The sequence below is a fragment of the Phacochoerus africanus genome, chromosome X (assembly GCF_016906955.1).
Source record: "Phacochoerus africanus isolate WHEZ1 chromosome X, ROS_Pafr_v1, whole genome shotgun sequence".
Taxonomy (NCBI): Eukaryota; Metazoa; Chordata; class Mammalia; order Artiodactyla; family Suidae; genus Phacochoerus; species Phacochoerus africanus.
In genome coordinates, this window is record NC_062560.1 from 4,894,827 (window position 1) to 4,920,318 (window position 25,492).

General features: G+C 44.1%; 1 protein-coding gene across 2 annotated transcripts in view; it reads right to left on the reverse strand.

The window, feature by feature from the left end:
• Positions 1-25,492, reverse strand: part of NLGN4X (neuroligin 4 X-linked) — a 309,371-nt gene that overhangs the window by 137,371 nt on the left and 146,508 nt on the right. Inside the window, exons 2-3 of one of the 2 annotated variants that reach the window (XM_047765437.1) lie at positions 15,228-15,287; positions 10,101-10,253 (exon numbers count right to left, since the gene is read on the reverse strand). In XM_047765437.1, the coding sequence (XP_047621393.1) occupies positions 10,101-10,253; positions 15,228-15,287 (213 nt within the window). The remainder of the gene's footprint in view (positions 1-10,100; positions 10,254-15,227; positions 15,288-25,492) is intronic. The other variant, XM_047765438.1, reaches the window with a different exon arrangement.

Genomic DNA, 25,492 nt, shown 5'->3' on the forward strand with positions numbered 1-25,492 from the left:
GCCGGTTAAGGATCCAGCACTGTCCCTGCAGTAGCTCGAGTTGCTGCTGAGGTGCAGATGCAATCCCTGGCCCAGGCCTGGCCAAAAATTTTTTTTAAAAAAATGAAAAAAGACTCCACTTCATCCCAGTCAATGAAAAATGATCAATCCTTCTTTTGGTAGGGAAGAAGCAAAATGAACAAAGCCTACAAAGCAGAGAAAGTGGCTTCTTTCTTTTAGAATGGATCATTTTAAGAGGCTCTGATTTGGATGGACATATGTCCAGGAAAAAGCATTTTCTTTTTCACGTCTACCTTATGGGATCATTCACTCAAGCCAACAGGACATTCTGGAATCAACAAACAGGAAAGTTTGTATGTACAGCATAGATTCTTCAATCAAGTGTGTCTGAATGTCCAGAAGCAGCGAGGCATGTCGAAATAACAGGCGAACGTCATTTAAGAAATTCTGATCTTGCTCACAAAGAGATCAAGGAAAATGCTCCATCGTATGGTACAAGCTGGTTAATAGTTGGGTGCATTTGAGATTGGGCTGGGGGAGGGCGCAGTCTTCTCTATGTTCTTGTCACTCCCCAGATCCTTTTACCACCCTCACCGTCTTTCTCTGACGCAGAGTTTTACTTTCCTCCATGGCTCACGGGACCCTCTTTGTCCTGCTGTTCTTATCCACCTTTACATAGAAGACGTCTATCTGACAGTAGGGGCTCAATCCCACCACAGAGGTTTCCATACCAAGCATCCTCAACAGAAGCTCTTCCTTCATTGCAAATCCAATCAAATGAATGCAGTGAGCATTTTCAGCCACCAGGAGGCACAAGAGGAAAACCCAAGTAAATGATCATAGCAGACAAGACCTGGCCACAATTTTGTCCAGCGTTCTGGTTCTTATCAACACAGCAGCAACCACAAAGACCAGAGGACACGGTTTCCAAAGAAGTGTTAAATGCCCAGAGAGCTGTTGATGAAGATGATGAAAGCCTTTTTTTTGGGGGGGTGGGGGGGGAATGGAAGGTCCCAGGCTAGGAGTTGAATGAGAGCTGCAGCTGCTCATCTATGCCACAGCCACAGCCACAGCAGATCCAAGCCGCATCTGCGACCTATACCACAGCTCATGGCAATGCCGGATCCTCAACCCACTGAGTGAGGCCACCCTTCTGCTGATCTGAATAAGTACCATGACAGTCCTAGTTTGACTTCATAGGGTAAAATACTCTCTTACCACATGGGAAGGAGGAGCTAGTGATGGAAGCCTTACTTCTACTTCCAAGATCGGGAGGGTCTTTTCCCTTCTCACTTCCCTTGGATTATAAAATGTAGCCCACCTAATTCTCAGCACAGAGAGCATTCTTGCCTGCCTGCATATCTCACAAGCGTCCTATCTGAAGAAATCCATTTCTTCCCTATCACTTTGTCTCTTGCTGAATTCTTTCTGCACCGAAACACAAAGAACCACAAGGTCAGTAAGTCCAGAGAGCAGGTGAGTGATTCTAACTGAAGAAACCTTGAGTTCAAGTCCCACTCTGGCTGTTGGCTGGATTTGAATCCCAGCAGGTGGTTCACGTGCCCGTCTGGCTTCTGGCTGGGTTTAAGTCAGAGGTGTCTGTTGCTCTCAATACCACCATGCACCATCATGGACCAGCAATAATGATTTAATGAAATTGTGTCAGCTATCCAGGACCCGTTTTGAGCAACATCAGGAAACACTATAAGCACAAGATTGCAATTCTGTATGCAGATCAACCAGAAGCATATCTGACACTGTTTTGTATGATTTTATTTATTTTTTCTTAAATTTTTTAATTGTTATCTCCCCAATACAATTTTCTTTTCTACTGTACAGCATGGTGACCCAGTTACACATACACGTATAGACTCTTTTTTCTCACCTTATCATGCTCCATCAGAAGGGACTAGACACAGTTCTCAGTGCTACACAGGAGGACCTCATTGCTCATCCATTCCAAAAGCAATAGTTTGCTTCTATGAACCCCAAGCTCCCAATCCATCCCACTCCCTCCCCCTCCCCCAAGTCTATTCTCTAAGTCCATGATTTTCTTTTCTGTGGAAAGGCTCATGTGTGCCATATATCAGATTCCAGATATAACAAACAATCCAAAAATTTATATGGAACCACAAAAGACCCAGAATTGCCAAAGCAATGCTGAGTAACAAAAACCAAGCAGGAGGCATAACTCTCCCAGACTTCAGGCAATATTACAAAGCCACAGTCATCAAGACAATGTGGTACTGGTACCAAAACACACATACGGACCAATGGAACAGAACAGAGAACCCAGAAGTGAACCCAGACATCTACGATCAATTAATCTTTGACAAAGTAGGAAGAACATAAAATGGGAAAAAGTCTTCTCAGCAGGCATTACTGGGAAACCTGGGCAGCTGCACGCAAATCAATGAAACTAGAACACACCCTCACACCATGCACAAAAATACACTCAAAATGGCTGAAAGACTTAAATATAAGACAAGACATCATCAAACTCCTGGAAGAGAACACAGGCAAAACATTCTGTGACATCAACCTTAGCAATGTTTTGTACAATTTTAGAAGCTGAATCTGATACTGATGGGTCCCCTGGAGGATGGAGACAGGCCCCCAGCCCCCAAATGTGGCTATTCACCTTGGAGACCTGCTGTGGACACCCTTGCCAGGTATGCAGAGGCTCAAGTTGGGCAGCAAGAAACAATGACCTGTGGAAAACAACTGACTGCATAGACTAACCACCTATAAGGATTAACTGCCCTCTGCCATGGGACTCGACCCCCTAGCCCTCCCTTGACCTTCCCCTCCTCCTACTTCATTGTTCCTGCCCCAAGTTCCCATCATGAACTCCAACCTCAGACTCCCACCACTGATCCTTTAGAAGCCTTGCATCTCCTCACAGTCAAGGCTGGTGCATCTTGAGCCCAGCCCATCCCCCTCGGATGCCTTAATAAACCTCTTTTGCTTTATGAAATTCTTTATCAACTTGGCCTTGCACGTTCCTCCCTCAGCAAACCTAACAGACGTCAAGAATGGCATTCTGGTTCCTCAAGCAATTTGCCTGATGCAAGCTGTTAGAGCAGAATCCCAATCCTGGCTGTAAGCCCTCCAAACTTGATCACTGTGAGTCCACCTCATCCCCTCTGAGCCTTTGATTCCTCGAAAGTAATAAGATAAGCAAACCCTTCCAAGGGGATTTACGAGGATTAAGAGAAAAGCCTCCAGTGATGTCCACCCTGCAGGCTCCCCAGGAGTTTGGTGCTAAAGCATACAGATATGGTTGTTTTAGAAGGTAGCTTTTCTCACTACTATACTACTGATGCAGGTAGGACTGTTTTGAAACAAAGTAATCTAAAGCCCGCAGAAGGCATCAAATCAAAACATAACCAGAAAGGTCAGACCTTGTGAGCGCCACTAAATTAAACACGTGAATGAAGGCAGAATTAACCAAGATGCACCAAGGCAGGCAAATGAATGAAGGAACGTGAAGGTCAAATCCACTCATAAATAAATGCTGAGTAGCTCCATCCATAAGCATTAGGAACAAGATTTCCATGTCAAAGGTCTTTGAACAATCATCATGGGGGGGAAAAAAAGAGGCAGATTTGATATAACTTAGGGTTTGGCTATGCATGCTTTCCTCATGACAGACTGAAGACATAGGAAGTATGCTTTTGAAAATGCATCTCCTCTGAAAGTAAATGGAACACTACTTCATTCCTTAAACTTTATGTGGGCATAAATAATTCCTTTGAAGCTACAATGGTACATTCCAGTTTGCCTCAGACAATTCCGGTGCAGGAATATCGCTTTTGGTTGGTGGGTTGATTTGCTTGTTTGCCTGCAGCATGTGGAAGTTCCTGGGCCAGGGATTGAACGCGAGTCACAGCAGTGACAACACCTGATCCTTAACCCTCTGCACCGCAAGGAACTCCTATTAATAGCATATTAACAATTCTCTTAAAGGGTCCAGCTTAGATAACAAATTATATGCTCAATAGCTAGCAAGGCTGTGTCATGCAGTGCCAGTGAAAGAAAATATTCACCGTTTGAAAAGCAAATGTGAAGATCTGGTCGTGTATCTCACATTACGCAAGTCTGATCATTATTTTTGTTTAATTAAGGTGGTTCTATTTGATCGTGGTGACAGGAATGGAGTTGGCACAGGTAGTTGTAGAAGTCCTGATTAAGGACCATAGTTAGAGAGGAAAATCTAGGGGACTCTGGGAGATCACTGTAAGTTAATAACTGCTCAAGAAAGCCATCAGCCCAAGGCAGGCTTGCTTGACTCATGGAAGCATAAGACATGCCTGCCTCAGATCACTGGGTTAGGGATGGGAGGAGACCTGCATTCAGATTCAGAACAAGGGCAGGAATGTAAGGACCACTCTTCTGCTCATTTGAATACTCATTTGAATATACCTTACAGGAGACAAAGGAGGAGCTATTCCTCCCAGAAAGGAAGAGACAGGCTGTTCCAACCCCCACTCCCCCTGGACGATAAACTATAGCCCACCGGATCCTCCTGGGGCAGAGCTTCCGTGCCTGCCTGCTTGCATTGCTCACAAGCATCCTATCCTAATAAATCTATTTATGCCTATCCCTTTACCTCTCGCTGAATTCCTTCTGCTCGGGGGCCTGAAGAACCTGAACTTCAGTGCGTCCAGACACAGGGTGAGTGATTCTCATTTAAAATCATGGGTTCAAGTCCCAATCTGGGTTTGGCCTGGGTTCCAGTCCCCGCACGTGGATTCAATCCCAGTCTGTGTTCTGGGTAGGTTCAGGCTGTGAGTACTGCTGTCAGCTTCCGCGGTATTCAAGAGATGTTACATTTTTGGCCAGTTGCAATTTTTTCAGTGGCTCAACGATGATGTTATTAAGATGCTCATGGATATTCATAACAAAGTAAATTACAATGTGACTGGGTTTACTCATTCCTAGTCCTGGGCTATGCAACTGCATGTACCTGTTTATACTGTATGTGTAACCCAGCAGGGCCCTGTGGGGCTCCTGGGCCCAAAAGCCTGTGTCCCCCATTTCTTGTTTTTAGAGGCTCCTTCAGCCTCTAAGACCTTCCTTGAGTTCCAAAAGGCAGCTTCAAACAGTTGCTAATCCAGGAGAGGAAGGGAGGGGAGACAGAGACCAGGCAGGAACCGTCAAGAGGCAATAGTGCTGCCTTGGGGTAGGTCCTGCTTTCCTCCTCATGGAATACACATGACAAAATCTTTGAGCCCTTCTGCAGAACTAAAACCCCCAACAGGAGTTCCCATTGTGGCTCAGCGGAAACACATCCGACTAGGAACGGTTGTAGGTTTGACCCCTGGACTTGCTCCGTGGGTTCTGGTGTTTGCCATGAACCGTGGTGTAGGTCACAGATGTGGCTCAGATCCTGAGTTGCTGTGGCTGTGGTGCAGCTCCAATTCGACCCGTAGCCCGGACTCCATGCGCCATGGGTATGGCCCTAAAAAGCAAACAACAACAACAACAAAAACCCAGCAAATGAAAGATGTTAACTCCTTGATGGAGCAGGCTTCATTCCAGGTAGAAGGAGGACCCCCTGAGCCAGTCCTGGGGTCATGAAAAACCAGCTGTGAAAGACAATGCAAGCTTGGCTCTACCCTGATCCTTATCTGTGGTCCAATCTTCCGCTCCCCAAACTATAAAACCACCTCCTCATCTCTCTAAGGGGAGCACAGTCTTGAAGGAATGAGCCTGCAGTGGCCCCCTTTGCCTGGGAGAGCAATAAAAAGCTATCTTTTTCTCCTTCACCCCAAACTCGGTGTATTTGGCACCAGTGGACAGAGGCTGAATGTGGGCAACCTTTGTACAATAACCATGTGATGAAAAGAATGGGGTCCGCCTTTTGGAGAGACTCGGAAAATATTAGCTGACTTTCTCAAGGTCACACACGCACAGAGCAAAGGACACGTTCATCTTTTTATCTCCTCAAACCCCATGTTCCTTCCACAGCACAGTCCACGAGCCCTCTTTCCTTTTCACCATCACGTATCTCTCCAAACCTCTCTTTGGGGCAGGAAAAACAGCATTTCTGGATAAGAAATGTCCTCTCAAATCATGCCTTTCCATTCCTTAGCAGAAAGAGAGCATGCTCTGCATTTCTTACTTTCTGAAGAAAACACACACACACACACACACACACACACTCAACCATTTCCACGCTTCAGCAAAAACCTATCGATTCCTGTGGAACCTGCCCACAGGAACGGTCACCAGCAGCATGCACGCTGGGCCATTTTACTGGGTCTCCCGTTAAAATATCTAGATGCCAAGGGGTTGAGACTATGTCCTCGGGAGTGATACGGTGTGGTGTGTGTGAGCAGAAAGGAGACGTCCACGTGAGTGGTTGAGGAGGAGCGTGGCGCATGGGAGGTCTATGGTAAAGAGAGTGACCTGAGCTTTGGTACTTGCTGAGAGCCTCTCCATGGATTAAATTATGAGCCACTGCAGCTGCCGACCCACAGCACCTGCTGAGCGGAGCTCAGGATCAACGTCAGGAGGGAGGCCCTCTGCGAAACCTGGAAGAACAGGTCTTCAGACCGTCAGGTATTTTTAGGAGAAGATTTTATGAGCCCCATTCTTGCATCTCCTCCTATCTCGAAAATCACTAAAAAATCCTTCATGGTGACATCTGCTCCTTGGGACTGGTCGTGACTTTCAGGAGATCAGCCACAAACTTTCGTAAAATGCGTGTGTGCTGCATACAGATCCCCCTCACTTGTATCATATCCCGATGTTGCCCCTTTTCCTCCTTGGGTGGTATTTCAGCAGGTCTGTAGCTAAGGATGAAGAATGTCAGGGTTATTTCAGAAGGGAGTCCCCTCCAAGGGTGAGAGCCCGTGAGTCCAGCAGGCTGTGCACACTCCGGATCCTGGCCCTGATCTAGGAGGTGTATATATCAAAGGAAGGATTGCAGGGAGCCCAGGCTTCTTTTGTTCCTGCTCCCTGCTCCTCGTTCCTCCCTCACTGCCTTGGAGAGGTTTCTCAGGGATACCTGAGATGCAGTCTTCTGGGCTTCAGTCCTCATTTTGCCGCAAATAAAACGTACCTCTCAATGTGCAGGTTGTGCATTTTTTAAATCAATAAGAGAAACCAAGCCACATGCTAAAAATTTCAAATTTAAAATGTGCCCATTGCAAGAGAAAAAAAAAAATCCCTATCGCCCTGTGTAGTCAGCCAAGTTGGCACACGCCACTCCATCAGATAAAAGGGCGTCTGTGGTGTGCTCAGCTCTTCACAGAATGTAAATAGACTGGCTTGGAGATGCTAAATTGCTCCTTTTATTTCCTGGCCTCGCCTGTGACAGCTCTCTGTTATCTTAGCAAGATTTTTTTTTTTTAAACTCTGAGCAGCAAAAGGTAAATTTAACATTTTTCAGTAAGAAAAACTTCTCAATGCAAGGTTTTCCCCCCATAAAAACAAATGAGGTATGTCTCATCCCTACAGTAATTTTCCAGATTCATAAAGGGGCCAAAGAGATAAGGAATAGGCGGCTTAATGCCTTTTCGCCTTGGGTGGGGGAGGGGGAGCAACGTCTTCTGAAATCCAACCTTTGAAGTCCCATCACCACGTCCTGCGTGAAGAGAACATTCTGGTTCTGTGATTCCATGGGAGCCGGACCTTGTCCCAAACCCACTGCTTCAATCAGAGAGTGGTGCCTGAGCTGAGGGTAGTGCTGGCGTGTCCCCACTGCCCGCGTTGAAAGGGATGCTCCCAGCAAGCCCTGGGGCCCTGGCTTCCTCTCCCCACCTCTTCCCTAGAATGGATCTTTTGTAAAAAAAAAAAAAAAAAAAAAAGCGAGACATACCATTTCCTGTTTCCAACACCACCAGCCAGAGCAAGGAGCCAGAGGCTTCAGAAAAGTACTCAGAGAAGCACCATCATCACCCCGAAAAGATGAACTGAAATCATGCTACACAGATCTCACTCATAGCACCAAGGAGACGAGAAACACAAGTAAAAATCAGGAATCTGGAGGGCTCAGGACATGAGGGCTTTTTATGATGGCTCATGTGAAAAACTTGAAATTACAAGTACTTCATTGGTGCTCCAAACAGGTCCACGTTGCAAATCTCTGTGGGTGTTCTGAGCTTCTAAGGTATAAATGCATTTCTACCACCCAGCCCCCACCCCACCTAGAATGTTTTCACAGGGGAATGAAAAAAAAAAAAAACAAAAAACGCGCCAAACAAAATTAAAACAAGTTGAAAACAAAACATTATTTGCAAACTACTGTCTTTGGGATGGATAAGCAATGAGATCCTGTTGTATGGCACTGGGAATTCTATCTAGTCACTTAGGGTGGAGCACGATAATGTGAGAAAAAAGAATGTACACATGTCTGCGTGACTGGGTGACCTTACTGTTCAGTAGAAAATGGATGGAACACTGTAAACCAGCTATAATGGAAACAATAAAAATCATTTTAAAAGAAATACATACATTTTTAAATTTTTAAAATCAAAAATCAAAAAATAATTCTTATTGATACGTGCTCATTTGGCGCAAACATTTTCAGCCCTCTGACAAACACAACTATTGCTCCATTTTATTTTGCCAATTTTTTTTTTAGCTGTATCCACCTTGTGACAAACAGATCTCATCCTCACAGCCACATTGTAACAAACTCAGTTTCCGGCAGCATCTCAAAGCATTTTTGCCTTGAAAAACAGACCTTATTTATTCCATAGGCTAGGAATATTATTTGGGAACTGTCCAGCAGCAGTCAAAATCGCAGAAGAAGACAAGCCTTGAAATATTATCCATATATATATGCACATATTTTTTTTCCCCAGTGCCATTTCAGGGAAAGTAAATTTAACACCAAAACCACAGACAGCTACTTTTGAATTTCTATGCACTTATCCAGTGTCCTCGCGTGGTATACCATAAAACTGACATAAAAGGAAGAAAAACCATCAAATGATAAAATTCATGCAAGAGTTAAGCTCTACTGCACGTAAATGCAACAGCCATGGAACCACCCAGCCTTCCACCCGAAAGAAAAATTATATTCCTTATGCTTCTTTTTGAAATGTGTACTTCACCACTGAAGAGCTTAGAGTCTTAATTGCATCCAAAGACAATCACCCATAAGCTAAAGATCAGGCACCCTGAGCACAAGTGCTGGTGCAAAAATCATAAAGATGATGAGCACGAGATGTTTTTCAGGAACTTTCCTTGTTTGTTCTCATCTCTGATCAATAGGCCCGTTTCTCAAGGGCTGTTGCTCCAGGCAATAACCTAGAAAACCACCATCATGCTCATACCAAGATCTCCTGACTCCAGCTTTGATGACTTAAGATTCCCCCAAAGAAAGAAAAATGCATGTTTGTCCCAATCCTCATTCCTTTCTGAAAACCTGTTTTTCTACTTTTTACTCTTTTTACTATAAAACTCCTTGCAATTCTTTTTAATGGGGGGGGGGGTCACAGTCTTTAAGGCATGAGCCTGCTACGAGCGTCATTTGCCTGGCAAAGCAATAAAGCTATTTTTTTCTCCTTTACCCAAAACCCTGTCTCTGCATTTCAGCAGGCAGAGGCTGAATTCTGGCAACAGCACCTCTTCGGGACACAAGGAACACTGAAAAAAATCCCTTAAGGAATTAAGTCGTTAGGATTTTCCAACACAGGATTCCCTCTTTAACACACCTGCAAAACCACACAAGACAGTGAACCTCTAACAGCCTTCAGCCACGATTCCAGGTGAGCCCCCATCACGCAATTCATTATCACCCCGCATATCACCAACGGGGTTCATTCCGCAGGGTTCTGCCAGCCAATCCCGCCGAGATAAAATCCCGCATTCCCCTGATGGCCCGGGAGGCTGGCTTTGTTGGAGGAAGGCCTGGGGCTCCAGGAAATGCAACCCCTAGTTGAAAAAGCGCAAACCGAACACCAAACCAACACACCACGCACCGATCCCACGGCGGGAACGTTAAGAAAGAAACAGAACTTGGGCAGGCAGGAGAAATCGGTAGGCATGGGAGAAGCACAATCCCAATCAACGAGCCCCACCAAAGCCACCGCAGAAGGTCCCCCAAGGGCTCCCGGCCATGAGGAAGAAGGCGGGTCACTCACCGAGAATCCCCAGGCGGTAGTTGATGGTGATGACGATGACGTTGCCGTAGCTGGCCAGGATGCTCCCGTCAATCATGTTTCCTGTTCCTTCCATGTAGGAGCCGCCGTGAATGTACACCATCACTGGCTTCTTACTGTTCTGATCGTGGATGTCTGGGGAAAATGCCAAGGAAGGAAACACAATAAAAAAAAAAAAATTACAGTGATTCACCGACGCTAATTCAAGGGCCAAAGACCTGGATGACTTTTCCTAGTGGAGATGGGACTCCAGTGCCTGGCCCCCTCGGAAATAAGCCTCCCTGAGGAGACTTTAGGAAGGGGGGTCAATGGGACTGTGTTTTCCACCCAGTGAAATGATGTGCTGAGACACAGATACTGGAAGGAATGTGCATGCATGTGTGTGTTTCTGGGTGGACACACGACACTGAACACTAAGAGATTTGGCTGAGGGAGTTCTCATCATGGCTGTGCAGTAACCAACCTGACTAGCATTCATGAGGATGCAGGTTCGATCCCTGGCCTCGCTCAGCAGGTTAGGGATCTGGCATTGCCGCGAGCAGTGGCAGAGGTTGCAGATGCAGCTTGGATCTCATGCTGCTGTGGCTGTGGTATAGACCAGCAGTTGCAGCTCTGATTCCACCCCTAGCCTGGGAACGTCCCTATGCTGCAGGTGCAGCCCTAAAAATACAAAAAAAAAAAAAAGATTTAAATGAAAATACTTATTTCCCGAGGAATGCTCAAACCCTAGATGGTGGCATCAATGGAGGAAGCTCATGATACCTATTACAAAATCTCCTTCCATCATCTAAGTAAGTGTGACATCAACTTCCAAATTATAATTTGTTTGGAGTTCCCGCTGTGAGGGAACAGTGGAGGTTGCAGCTGCAGCTCATATTCAGTCCCTGACCTGGAAGCTCCCATTTGCTGCAGGAGCAGCCATAAAAAAAATTTGCTCTAACTGCTGTCTTTCATCAAAGATGAGTTTTATAGATTCATTTTCAACTTTTGCAATAAGAACATCAAAGTACTAGTGAAACCATAAACTCCCAATAGAGGACACAGGCCATAAAAAACAAAGAAGTGGTCAGAAATGATCCGAGGAACAGCAACGTGAAAAATTATATATATATATATGTATATATATATATGTGTGTGTGTGTATATATATACATATCCAAGCAAGTGTCTTCACTCTAATTTAGTGATTGCAGTCATATTCCAACCTAAGTGACAAAAAAAAAGAGTGTGCAACTATAATAAAAATGGCACAAGAGTCTAACCTCAAGATGAAATTGTTGAGATGCTAGATATTTTTACAGGGAATATGAACTCCCACTGCAGTTTGCAACAAATGAGGGCGACAGACTTGGTCATTATTGTTTTATCTGACAATGATGTAAAAACGCTGTTTTGCAATGGTCTACAATGACACAAATTTGGAGACTACAGGTCTATTTTGTAGGGGCTGCTTTCTGAAAAGCTGTGATTCCATCATTTGGTGTTGATCATCCCCCAGCCTTACATTTAATTGTTTAAGATGTTGTGACTTCCATTATAAGGATTTCTGAGTATTTAGGGATGCCTATACCTACACGTGTGTGTGTTTCATTTAAATATCGGTACGCTATCCAAAGAAAATCAAATGAATCCAGGTACATGGATTTTCATGTTTTTCATATATAAATACTTTTTCCCCCCTAGTGCAGGGAGACATTTGTGGCCTATCAGAATGGAATTTTCAAGAAATAAACCACCCTTATGTCCCACCAAGGCTGCTAATAAAATGAATTAGGATCACAATCTGAGAACGTGCTCCTGGGTACCAGGGTACAGCTTCCCGAAGGCACGAGAAACCCAAGGGGTCACAGTCAAGTACAGAAAAAAGTGTCAAGCTGCCCTCCTGTCTGCATGTATTTAATCCATAGCAGAAGAAAACCAACAATTTTATCAAGTAAAATTTATTTTATTTTTTTTTTGTCTTTTTGCTATTTCTTCGGGCTGCTCCCACGGCATATGGAGGTTCCCAGGCTAGGGGTCGAATCGGAGCTGTAGCCGCCGACCTACGCCAGAGCCACAGCAACTCAGATCCGAGCCGCGTCTGCAACCTACACCACAGCTCACGGCAACGCCGGATCGTTAACCCACTGAGCAAGGGCAGGGACCGAACCCGCAACCTCATGGTTCCTAGTCGGATTCGTTAACCACTGCACCACGACGGGAACTCCTCAAGTAAAATTTAAATAGAAGAGTGCCTGTTGTGGCTCTGGGGGTTAAGAACCTGCCTAGTATCTGTAAGGATGGAGGTTCCATCCCTGGCCTTGCTCAGGGGGGTAAGGATCCGATGTTGCTCTGTGCAGTGCAGTGGCATAGGTCACAGATGTGGCTCAGATCTCTGGCTGCTGTGGCTGAGGTGGAGGCCGGCAGCTACAGCTCTGATTCGACCCCTAGCCTGAGAACTTCCATATGCTGCAGGTGCAGCCTTAAAAAATTTTTTTAAATAGAAAGCAGAAGCCCCTTTTTTATTATTATTATTAACCTTTCATTCATCACATGGCACATGGGTATTTTAAATAAATCACTGTGCACTTGGGGGTCTGGCATTTGGCATCATGTACCCCTCTTTTTGCATCACAATTTCCTGTTTTAGCCCTTATGTCTGTTCCCCTTCTTGACTGCTGGCTACTCCACTGTGGGAAAGGAAAAAGGTGAGTTAATGGGGAAGGGGGGCGGCTGGAAGGGGATGCCCTCAGAGAAGGTGTCAGGTGAACAGCCATTCTGAGACTGACAGAACAAGAGTCTCAGAAACTTGTGGAGGAAATAGCCAGATGCCCTATTCTTTCAAAGTTAGAAAAATAATCCCAGGTTCTCAGTATTAGAGGAAAATGAGAGGGCACATGAACCATGATACAGGTGCATGGCCAGCACTGTGAAAACAGATCCTAATATTAGAAGGGGACATACGGGAGTTCCCGCCGTGGCTCCGTGGTAATGAACCCGACGAGTATGAGGCTGCAGGTTCGATCCCTGGCCTCGCTCAGTGTGTTAAGGATCCAGTGCTGCCATGAACTGTGGTGTAGGTGGCAGGATTGCTGTGGCTGTGGTGTAGGCTGGCAGTTGCAGCTCTGATTCGACCCCTAGCCTGGGAACTTGTATATGACACAGGTGCTGCCTTAAAAAGGGGGGGGGCACACAAAGAGAAGACAGAGCAGAGCAAGAGGCAAATGATACCCACACGTGGTTATGGAGGAATGCAGCTAAACTGCAGGAGTGCTGGGATCCTCACAAAAGAGAGGTCAGGTGAGGACTAAGGCAGATGTAATACCCTCAGGCCATGGGAAGAACTTGCTTAGAGGTTTTGGGGTTATCAGAGGGAGAACCCTAAGAATGCAAGTAAAAAATAAATTAATTAACTAACAGCAATGTTAAGAGAACAGAAGGGGTGAAAGATATACTGTCAAAATGTCTTTTTCTTTTTCTCTTCTTTTTAGGGCTGCACCTACAGCATATGGAAGTTCCCAGACTAGAGACTGAATCGGAGCTGCAGCTGCCAGCCTACTATGCCACAGCCACAGCAGCATGGGATCTGAGCTGCATCTGTGACCTACACAGCAGCCACAGCAATGCTGGATCCTTAACCCACTGAGCAAGGTCAGGGACCAAACCCACATCTTCGTGGATATTATGTCTGCTGAACCAGAACAGGAACTCCAAAAACGTCTTTTCCTAGAGCACTGTTTTTCGTGAAAGAAATTCAAGAGGGCAGCAAAAAGCAAGCAGGGTGATAATAGGCACTTTCAGGGAAGTTCCACTGTGCAGCAAAGGGAGCTCACCACTCCCTTGGCTTCAAATTAAATTGCAAACCAGCAGGTGCCTTCCTGCTTCAAAGGTAAATAAAGGGAGATCCATGCATTTTAAACCTCAGGTGGGGACAGCTTGTGATCAGTTACAGAGCCTTCAAAGCCAGCAGAGGCTGACTCCAGACTTCTTTCTTGGTTTCCAACCCTTGTGTTCTAGGGAAGGAAGAGGATACAAAGCACTGGGAATGGGTGTGGTGCCACATTCTTTACTTCCAGGGGACAATCTGTCAAACAATTTCATTTTCTTTCTTTCATTTCCTTTTTTTTTTTCTTTTTTAAGGGCTGCACCTGCAGCACATGGAAGCTCCCAGGCGAGGGGTTACATCAGAGCTGTAGCTGCCTGTCTACACCACAGCCACAGCAACGCAGGATCTGAGCCACGTCTGCAACCTACACCACAGCTCATGGCAAACTGGGATACCCAACCCACTGAGTGAGGCCAGGGATGGAACCTGCAACCTCATGGATTCATTTCCACTGCACCACAAGGGGGACTCCCTGTCAAACAATTTGAGACCATTCAAGAAAAATCCCTCCATAGCACCTAAACATTTGAGGGGGAAAACTTTCTTAAAGCAGCCGTGGTGTGAAAACAAAGATGCATAAATCTAACTTTTTGATCTTTTTGAAATCTTTGCTATTGCCTTTTTTTTTCTGTAAATGCTGCTAAGAGGCAGTTCTGAAACAGACAACAAAATCTAATTAAGACACTTTTTTCCTGCATTTCGCTGTGAGCCAGAGACAGTTCTTTGAAAACCTTATTTTGGAATCAGTATGTGTGGGAAAAAAAGAAAAAGGTTTTAAAGAAAAACAGTGTTTCCACCTTTCACAGGAGAAATTAAGAAGACCAGAGCTCCGAGATACAGTATTAAATTACAGAATAACCTTGGGAAGGAAGAAAAGAAAGCATACATGCACATTTTAAATTTTCATTTTCTCTTCTTGTGACCAAGCCAAAAAAAGGGGGAAAAAAGGAAAAAGAAAAAGAAAATGGTGAGTTTCCTTGTAAATGGCATTTTGATACTCACATCCTATTAAGAAGCTTTTACACATTGTCTCCCAGGCAATTTGCAAAACTCTACATGGTTCCTGGGATTAAAAATGACAGTGGTTGCCCACCAAGAAGAAAATAAAGAAGCACACAGAGGTGTACTCACTTCAGATAGGGGGAAGAAAAACAGGTTGAAATGAAAAAAAAAAAAAAGAGAGAGAGAGAGAGATATAAAATCATGCATCAAAGTCGAGCTAAAAAACAAAAAACAAAAAATACCTTCATCTTCACCACGGTCGTTACTGCTTATATCATCAGCATTTTTCTTTGTGTTGGCTCCTGAGGTCATATTGAGAAGGAAAATAAAAGGGGGGAAAAAAAGAGAAAATTCAAAAACCACAGGTTTGCAAAAAAAATCAGAAGAAAGAGAGATACTACCCAGTAAAAGGAAAAAAAAAGAAAAAGTCATACAAAAAGTTGAATGCTGTTACCTTTGAATCTCCAAAACATGAAACAAGGAGATGCAAAACTCATGTTAACATAAAGATGTCAAGAAGAACAAATTCAAAATGTTAACTTTCCAAAAATATTAGATAGCCTGTGAAAATGCAGTTGGGGGGGTTACCATGATACTACTGCAAAAAAAAAAAAAAAAAAAAAAGGGCGAATGTGAGTTAAAAAAAAAAAAGAAATTTAAATTATTAAAAAAGGGTTTCTCTCAGTTTAAAAAGAAATGTATATGAAGCCTTCAAATGGCCCTCTAATTTTTCACATGGCATCATTGAGACACATTTTTGAAATGTCACTGATATACGCTGCTAGGAAATTCCATAATGTAAGAAGAAACACATTTAAGCAAGAAACAGGAAAGAACTTTCATCCGCATATCATAAACCACATCAGTTGCATGCATGAGAGCTTTGAGGCACACCATTGCCAATAAACATGGTGTGCTCCTGTTGCTCATTTAAATCCCGCGAATTTCAATCAGGAAGGTTCACCATTTCCTGCTGCTCAAGAGCAAACTAAGGCGCCTTTGTTCTTATTGTCAGTAAAGACACTACCACTTTCTATACGTATTTCTTAAGTCAAGATAAAACATTCTAAATCAAGGTTTTCTTTGCTGGAAACACTAAGATTCACTGGAATGTTATGGCTCTTTGTTCAAATAAATCAAGGCACCTACCTGGATGACCTGAAACATAAACCACCTTGAAATGTCCTTGAACGGGGTTTGGGCGGGAGGGGGGGCGGGGAGATGGAGTGGGAGTCTGGGATTAGCAAATGCAAACCAATCCACAAAGGATGGATAAACAACAGGTCCTCCTGCAGAGCACAGGGACCTCTACTCAGTATCTTGTGACACATCATGACAGAAAAGAAGGTGAAAAAGAATGTCTCCATGTGTGTAAGTAAATTATTTCGCTCTACAGCAGACATATTAATGCAACACTGTAAATCAACTCGACTTCAATAAAATAAATGTTTAAAAAATTTCCCCTGTAGGCAAAATGAACCTTTGCCTTAACCATTACCCGTCTCCAGCGCCTAGCAACACACACACACCACACACACACACACACACACACACACACACACCAAAAAACTCTTAGGCTCTCGGCAAGCCGTGAACTAACTTTGGTTTTTCTATTTTCCAGATACAAGAGGCCAAAGCATTTAATATCACTGGAATTGTTTAATTCGCTCAGGTGCTTGCTTTCTGGCTTTTTTTTTGGGGGGGGGGGAGGCGCGGCACCTGTGGCATATGGAAGTTCCCAGGCTAGGGGTCAAATCAGAGCTACAACTGCCAGCCTACACCACAGTCACAGCCACACAGGATCCAAGCCACATCTGCAACCTCTACTGCAGTTCATGGCAACATCAGAACCTTCACCCACGGAGCGGGGCCCAGGATCAAACCTGCAACCTCATGGAGCTTCGTTGGGTTTGTTCCTGCTGAACCATGAAGGGAACTCCTGCCTTCTTTTGAAAGACAGATGCAGCCCACAGGTGTCAAGTATGCATTTGTGCCTTCTGAATAAGTTGAATTGTGGTGGTTGGTTAAAATGGTCTCTGCCTTCCTCTAAGGTGCTGGGATAAATGGGACAAGGAAGAGGTAAACTGGTCACAACACTTTTTTTTTTTTTTTTTTTTGCTGTTTGGGGTATTTTTTTTTTTTTGGTCCTTTTGTCTTTTTAGGACCACACCCAGGGCATATGGAAGTTACCAGGTTAGGGGTTCAATCAGAGCTGTAGCCGCCAGCCTACACCACAGCCCCAGCCACGGGGGATCTGAGTCATGTCTGCAACCTATACCACAGCTCAGGCAATGCCGGATCCTTAAGCCACTGAGCAAGGCCAGGGATCGAAGCTGCATGCTCAAGGATATCTTCACTAACCGCTGAACCATGATGGGAATTCCAGGATCACAACACTTGTATCTGGAAAACTTCTACGTGATTCAGAGGGGCTTCCACGGGTTTGGAAACCAAGGTTTAAAGGTGCTGTTTCTGTAGGTCTGAAAGGGTTGACTATTGGTCAGTTTCTTACAGATCACCAAGCAGATAGGGGAACCTGGGTGGAAACCGGATTCCCTGTACTGGTTGATTTTGTGAACTTTTAAATATTCCCACTGTCGACAGTTTCAAGCCACCAACATCAAGTCAGCGATGACAGCTTGGGAAAAAACAAAAATGCCCAGGACCCCTTGACACTCCAGCCTATGATTAGTTTCATCTTCTCTACCTGAAGCCAGAACGGAGTCTTCTAGGAGACAAATTCTTCTCCTTAAGACTCATTCATGCCCCATCTCTTAGAAAGTACCATGACCCAGATGTGTCAATCGATTACGGTCATCAACCTGATGGGGAAATTGATTTCTGGCTGAGAATGCCACGGCCCTCCAAGATCTAAAATAAACTTAGGGAAAAAAAAAATTCAACCCTGTCACATTAGCTGCCGTGTCTTTGGGGTTTGTTATGGTCAAGGTGTATCAATATGAAAGAGCACTTTTATAGCTAGCTGGTGGACTGAATGTAAGGTTAAATTGTGTTAAGAAGCCTATAAGAAATGCCTTTCTTAGAGAACCAGGCTGAACAGATGACAGAGTGGAAGTGCTGCTGTGAAAAACGAGTTCTCCGCTTTTCTGAAGACAATTTCAACTTTTTGGAAGATTTTCTAAGTTTCTATTGAAACAGGTCACCTCTTAAGAAAGAAAGAAAGAAAGAAAGAAAGAAAGAAAGAAAGAAAGAAAGAAAGAAAGAAAGAAAGAAAGAAAGAAAGAAAGAAAGAAGGAAGGAAAGAAAGAAAGAAAGAAAGAAGAAAGAAGAAAAAAAAAGAAAGAAAGAAAAAAGAAAGAAAGAAAGAAGAAGGAAGGAAGGAAGGAAGGAAGGAAGGAAGGAAGGAAGGAAGAAGGGAAAAGAAAAAGGAAAAAGGAGTTCCTGTTGTGGCTCAGCAGGTTACAAACCTGACTAATATCCATGAGGATCCAGGATTCCATCCCTGGCCTCAGTCAGTGAGTTAAGGATCTGCTGTTGCCATGAGCTGTGGTGTAGGTCAAAGACGTGGCTCAGATCTGGTGCTGCTGTGGCTGTGGTGTAGGCCGGCAGCTGCAGCTCCAATTCGACCCCTAGCCTGGGAACCTCCATATGCTGCAAGTATGGCCCTAAAAGGAGAAAAAGAAAAAGAAAGAAAGAAAGCAAACGAAAGGAAGGAAGAAGAAGAGAGAGAGAGAAAGAACGAAAGAGAGAAAGAGAGAGAGAGAAAGGAAGGAAGGATGGAAGGAAGGATGGAAGGAAGGAAGGAAGGAGGAAGGAAGGAAGGAAGGAAGGAAGGAAGGAAGAAAGAAAGAAAGAAAGAAAGAAAGAAGAAAGAAAGAAGCAAAGAAAAGAAAGAAAGAAAGAAAGAAAGAAAGAAAGAAAGAAAGAGAGAGAGAGAGAGAGAAAGAGAAAGAACCAACAGAATTTCTATGCTATTGCCTAGAAGGTTTTGGTAGGTGGTTTTCTTAGCTTACTTTGAAAGGAACGATAAATCTAAGACCTGCAGTTGCAGATAAAAAAAAAGAATAATGGATCATAGATCATAGAAATCCTGAAAAAAAAAGAAAGAAAGAAAAGGAGAAGAAAAGAAAAGCTACTAGAAAAATTAAGGTGTCGTCAAAAGGCATGGAATGGATAAGAGGGAAGAAGTGTTCTCTGATTAAGCTGAGGCCCTCCTAGAAAATGTGTGCCTTCAAAGTCTGGCTACTTTTCCTCATCCCAGCATTTCCCCAAAACATGCAGTTGGCTCTGAGAAAGCAGGTGCATGAGGAACCCATCCTTGGACAGCACCTTTCCCATGAGGCTGTCTTTATATCCCTGCCTTCTGAATGTTCCCCTTAAAAAATCCTTTTGCTTTCCTCGCTATAGCTGGCATCTCACCAGCAGCCCCATCGGGCTGTCTCAAGCCCAGACAAAGGCCACTCTGCAAGGTCTGGGGTGAGTTCAATGTCAGCTCGCTTTACCAAGACCTCTTTCTCAATGTCTGAAGGTTCTCGGTCCAAGCCTGAAATGTGAGTCATCTGAAATTCTTCCAGGGCCAAGAGGAGAGGCAGTATTTAGGGGAATTTCCCCCCAAAGATAGAGAAAAATGTTCTACAGATTAGCAATGCTTGGAAAATTTGCATGACCTAGTTACATCTGTGATAACGGCAAGGAGGAAATCTCTTGGACTCCTTACCAAGAGGAAAAATCATAGATTTCTGTTTTTTTTAAGACAATGTAAGGAGTTGTGCAACCATCAGCATCATCTAACTTGAGAACATTTTTATCACTCCAGAAAGATGGCTTGTGTCCAGGTGTATGCACTCAATGTTTCCTCCCTTGGTGTCACCTAGTCAGCTTTCTAGATGTGCCATTTCTATTAATTTCCAGCACATGAATTCATATAATCGTCTTTCATATCCTGCTTCTTCACTGTGTGTGTTTTCAAAGTCCATCCATGTTGAAGCACTCATCAATATTTTATTCCTCTGGAGCTCCCATCATGGCTTGGGGGAAACAAACCTGACTAGCATCCATGAAGGTGCAGGTTTGATCCCTGGCCTCGCTCAGTGGGTTAAGGATCCGGTGTTGCCTTGAGCTGTGGTGTAGGTTGCAGATGCAGCTCGGATCTGATGTGGCTGTGGCTGTGATGTAGGCTGGCAGCTACAGCTCTGATTGGACCCCTATCCTGGGAACTTCCATATGCTGCATATGTGGCCCTAAAAAGATTAAAAAAAATCATTTGTCTTATTCATATGGACAAATAACAGCTCACTGTACGGATATACCAGATTTTGTTTATCTGCTCGTCTGTTGACTGCCATGGGCACTGTTGCCCCTTGGTGGCTAGTATGATGCTGCTATGAACACTGACGAGCCCTATTTTTTATGGATGTATCTTTTCTTGTGTCTTGCGTGGATACCAAGGAGCAGCTTTGCAATGTTACATGGCACATGTATGTTCAGTACTTGAAAAAACTGCAGCTTTGCGATGTTACATGGCACATGTATGTTCAGTACTTGAAAAAACTGCCAGACTGTTTCTCAAGACAGGTTCATCACTATAGGTTCCCATTAGCAGTGTACCTGGATTCCAATTTCCCCATCTCCTCCCTAAGACCTGTTACTACCTTTCTGATTATCAGCCTCCTAATGGGTGTGAGCTGGTGCCTCTGCGTGGTTTTAATCTGCATTTACCCAATGACTTAATCACTTCAAGCGCCTATTCCTGTACTAGCTTCTTCGGTGGGATGTCTCTTCAAAAAATTTGCCCATTTAAAAACTTGAGTTCTGGGAGTTCTGGGAGTCGTGGCTCAGCGGTTAACAAATCCGACGAAGAACCATGAGGTTGTGGGTTCAATTCCTGGCCTTGCTCAGTAGGTTAAGGATCCAGTGTTGCCGTGAGCTGTGGTGTAGGTTGCAGACATGGCTCAGATCCCATATTGCTGTGGCTCTGGCGTAGGCTGGTGGCTACAGCTCTGATTCGACCCCTAGCCTGGGAACCTCCATATGCCATGGAAGCAGCCCAAGAAATGGCAAAAAGACAAAAAAAATTTAAAAATTAAAACTTGAGTTCTTTCTTCCTTATGCTTGAGTCATAGGAGATCTTTATATTGTTTAGAGACAGGGCTTTTACCAGAAAGAAGATCTGGAAATCTTTTCTCCCAGTCTGTGGCTTCTCTTTTGATTTCCTTAATGATGTCTTTTGAAGTTGGAGTTTTGAATTTCTGATGAAGTCCAACTTGTGGATTTTGTTTAAAGTTCATGCTTTTGATATCACATCTAAGACATTCTTGCTTACCCAAGGCCCCGAAGATTTTCTTTCTGTGTTTCTGTCGCAGATGTTTGAGAGTTTTACTTCTTAGGTTTTTCATTTATTTTGAGTTAAGGCTGGTGCATACGAGGTGAGGGCTGAAATGCATCTTTTTGCATAACGCACTGTCTCAGCACCACTTACTGACAACACAATCCCTTCCTTGATGAAGTGTGGTGACACTATTACTGCAAGTCAATGGCCTATAAATGTGAGGGTTTATTTTCTGGATTCTGTAACTACATCTCTTCCTATATTTCTATCCACGTTAGTACCCTACCGTCCAAGCTTTATAGTCCATGTTGCAAGAGGGACAAATAAGTCCTCTAACTTTCTTCTGTGTTCTTCAAGATAGTCTACTTATACTAGGTCCTCTGACTTTCCAGGCAAACCTTCCAACATGCGTGTCAACTGAAATCAAGACACTAAAAACACCCGCTGAGATTTTGATGGAAATTATTGGCCAGACTACAATTTTACATTAATTTTACACAGCAGAATCTGACCCAGAAACATAATTAGATATCGCCTTTCATGTTCTATGTATATTTAATTCCCCACCCCTTTGTTCTTTTTCAATAAGCTGCTGCAATATTTGTTCTCTCAAATATAACAAATTAGATGGTCTAAAAACCAACCAAGTTCTCGTGAGGATGTAATTTAGTTACAATCATGAACTGTGTAAATACAGGTATTACAGGACACAGAGAAAAAGATTCTGCTGGAATTTATGCCACAGAAAATCTATCTCACACCTGCCAGAAAGGCATCTCCAGGGCCAGAGAGGCCATGAGTTTTCTCCTGATGCCCCCAAAGCCAAAATGATATTCCTTTACATTGAATAATTAGCATCTCCAGCAAACCCCAGCAGGGAAAAAGCTCTAAATATTAAAGGGAATATTTAAAAAACTTCAAACAAATGTATCGCTCTTCCATTATTAAAATTTAAAATGGTGTCATTAATAAAATATCTTGACGTCCCTAGTCCCTGGACCTGAAGAACACCCATCTCTTTTTATACCTCTTCTTGGGATGTTCCCTTTTTTGCCCTACCGACATTTTCAAGAGTCAACCTATTTAGAATAGCACCTCATATCATAAACCTAAGAGGATCCTTTTGTATAGAATTCAGAAGAAAGGGTAGGCCAACCACATCAAAGGAGAAATAAAAGTCTATGGGAAAAATCTCTAGATGTTGCAATTAACATTTTAAGGCAGGCAAGTCATTTTATTTAATTTTTTTGTCTTTTGGGGGCCATAGCCACAGCATATTGGAGTTCTCAGTTTAGGGGTTGCAACAGAGCTACAGCGGCTGGCCTACACCACAGCCACAGCAAGGCCAGATCCGAGCCTCGACTGCAGCCTACACCACAGCTCAAGGCAATGCCGGATCCTTAACCCACTCAGCACAGCCAGGGACTGAAATATGGTCCTCACGGATATAGTTGGGTTCATTCCTGCTGAGCCATGATGGGAACTCCAAGGAAAGTAATTTCATATTTTGAGGGTTTTTTTTTTTTTTTTGGCCACACTAATGTCATGTGGAAGATCAGGGGCCAGGGATCGAACTCATGCCAGAGCAGCAACCTGAGACACAGCAGTGACGTGGATCCTTAACCACCTGCACCAACGGGGAACTCCGGTCAAGTAATTTTATAACGATTCTTTTTAAAATGCACTTACGTATGTCGCCACAAACATATGCAAATGGTATCAATCAATGGTGTTATCGGATCACATTATCTCTGCGAGAAATAAGGATATAACAGAATCCAGGAGACCTTTCAAATTATTGCTCTTAATGCAAGAAGTCATATTAAAAATGTATTTATCAGTTCCTATTAATGTTGGTGTTTTGTCGATTTGGAGGGCAAATTCCAAGTCCTACTTAATTTTGTTATCTTTGGTCAACATATTAAGGAGTCCCCTGGTGGCTCAGTGGGTTAAGGACCCTGCATGGCCACTGCTGTGGCTCAAGTCACGACTGTGGTGAGGGTCCAACCTCTGGCCTGGGGAACTTCTGACTACTGCAGGTATGGCCAAATAAGTAAATAATAATTATAATAAAAAGAGTGTGTCTAATGGATGCAACTGGAGATTCTTATACTACATGAAGTAAATCCGAGAGAGACAAATACCCTATGAATATCACTTGTGTATGGAATCTAAAACAGGGCACAAATGAACCTATCTACAGAACAGAAACAGACTCACAGACATGGAGAACAGACTTGTGGTTGCCAAAGGGGAGGGGGACAGAGGGGGATGGATGGGGAGTTTGGGGTTGGTAGATGCAAACTATGACACTGAGAATGGATCAGCCATGAGGTCCTGCTGTCCAGCACAGGGAACTCTATCCAGTCTCCTGGGACAGACCAGGATGGAAGAGAATATGAGAAAGGGAATGAGTACATTTGTATGACTGGGTCACACTGCTGTATGGCAGACACTGACACAACACTGTAAGTCAACTACACGCTAATAAAAAACAGAGCGTGTCTGTGCATTATTTTTCACTAAAAGGAAGTTGTGTAATGAGTTATGAGGGAAATAAATGCTTCCTTGGCCAGCACAGATAGATATGCAATTGATGAGCTAGTTTCTAGGTCCCCGAGGAATATTTGTTTAATCTAATCAATACTGGGGGGAGACCAGGGAGCACGGACGATGCTTTGGGCTCAGTCCAGCCAGGCGCTGAATGGGACCTGCCTCACTTCCAACTGTGGATGCCTCCCTTGGTTACTCACTGGTCCGCCTGTTCCTTCTCTAAATATGCCCTGAGGTTTCCAATACGATGGCCCTGGCTAGGTCAGGAGATGCTGCTGCTGAGACACCCATCCTGAAGGAGGTCCCTCCTTCCAGAGACAGAGTCAGAGAGGATCATCCAGATGCCTGCATCAATTGACAGTCCTCTCCCGGTTGGGAGTTGGCGAGGACATGAAGATGCTTGCTTGCAGGGGAGGTGATGGGTAGCTGAAGTATGCATCCGTGAGAGCATACTCCTATTAGCAAAGGAGGCGGGCTGCTCTGAGTTGGACCAGGGACAAGGGAGACGACCCGGGGAGGGGAGCAGAAATGGAACTCAAGGGAGATACCTCTTCTGTCACCCCTGCACCTTGACCACTGACTGTACCAGGGATAAACACTTGTGCATGAAAAATGCCCTGTGGCCGCCATTCTCAGCAAGCAGGATGCTGCAGCCAGCAAGCCAGCTGCCATGGCAGCCGCCCACAAAGGTGCACCCTGCGGGGATAAAGGATGGAGAAAACAGGATGCTGGTCCTGGATAGTTAAGGTGCATGTCAAAGTGATGATTTCAATGAGCCCAGACTCTTGTATCTTCATATACATAGAAAAAGCCCTGGAATGTCATAGAGCAATAGGTTAAGTACCTGACTGCGGTGCCTCGGGGTACTGCAGAGGCATGAGTTCAATCCCCAGCCAGGTGCAGTGGATTAAAGGATCCAGTGTTGCCACAGGGTCGGGGGTGGATCCCAGCTACAGCTCAGATTCAACCTCTGGCCCAAGAACGTCTATATGCCACATGTATAGCCAATAAATTTTAAAAAAAAGAAAGAAAGAAAAATAGAAAAGTAAAAGTCCTAAATTCACTAACTTGAGGTCTCTGGTTTTTCTTTAATTAACAGTAATCTTTTGGGCGGGGGCAAATATTTTTTTTAATTTTTTAAAACATTTTTTTTAAAATGAAGGTATAGTTGATTTATAATGGGCCAGTGTCTCCTGTAATCCTTTGATGTTCTGCCTGCCTGATTTTTGGCGCAAAAACTCCTATATATCCTGGCTCTTTCTCACCTCTTGGAGATGCCCCTAGACCTACCTGAGAGGCTGTCTTCAGGGCTTATGTCCTTAGCAAGTCCACCAAATTAAAAATAACTCTCACCTTCCAGGTTGTGCTTCTTGTTTTCTCAGTCAACGCACTTCATGTGTAAATGGTAACATACATTCTACCCTCCACGTGAACACCAATGAGCATGGTGCCTGCCAAAGATGACATCAAACATTTTCTCTGAGGGTCCTTCCAACATATGCATGCCCCTTGAACAACTGGTACCTACAAAAAAAGCTCCACTTCTGCATTTGAAGAAATGGGCACGGCTGACCTACTCTCTCATTGCTCCCCCCTGCCCAGAACATCGGAATCAGCACAACTTTCATGACTCACAAAAAGACGTGTACATTTGGGAAGCCTATC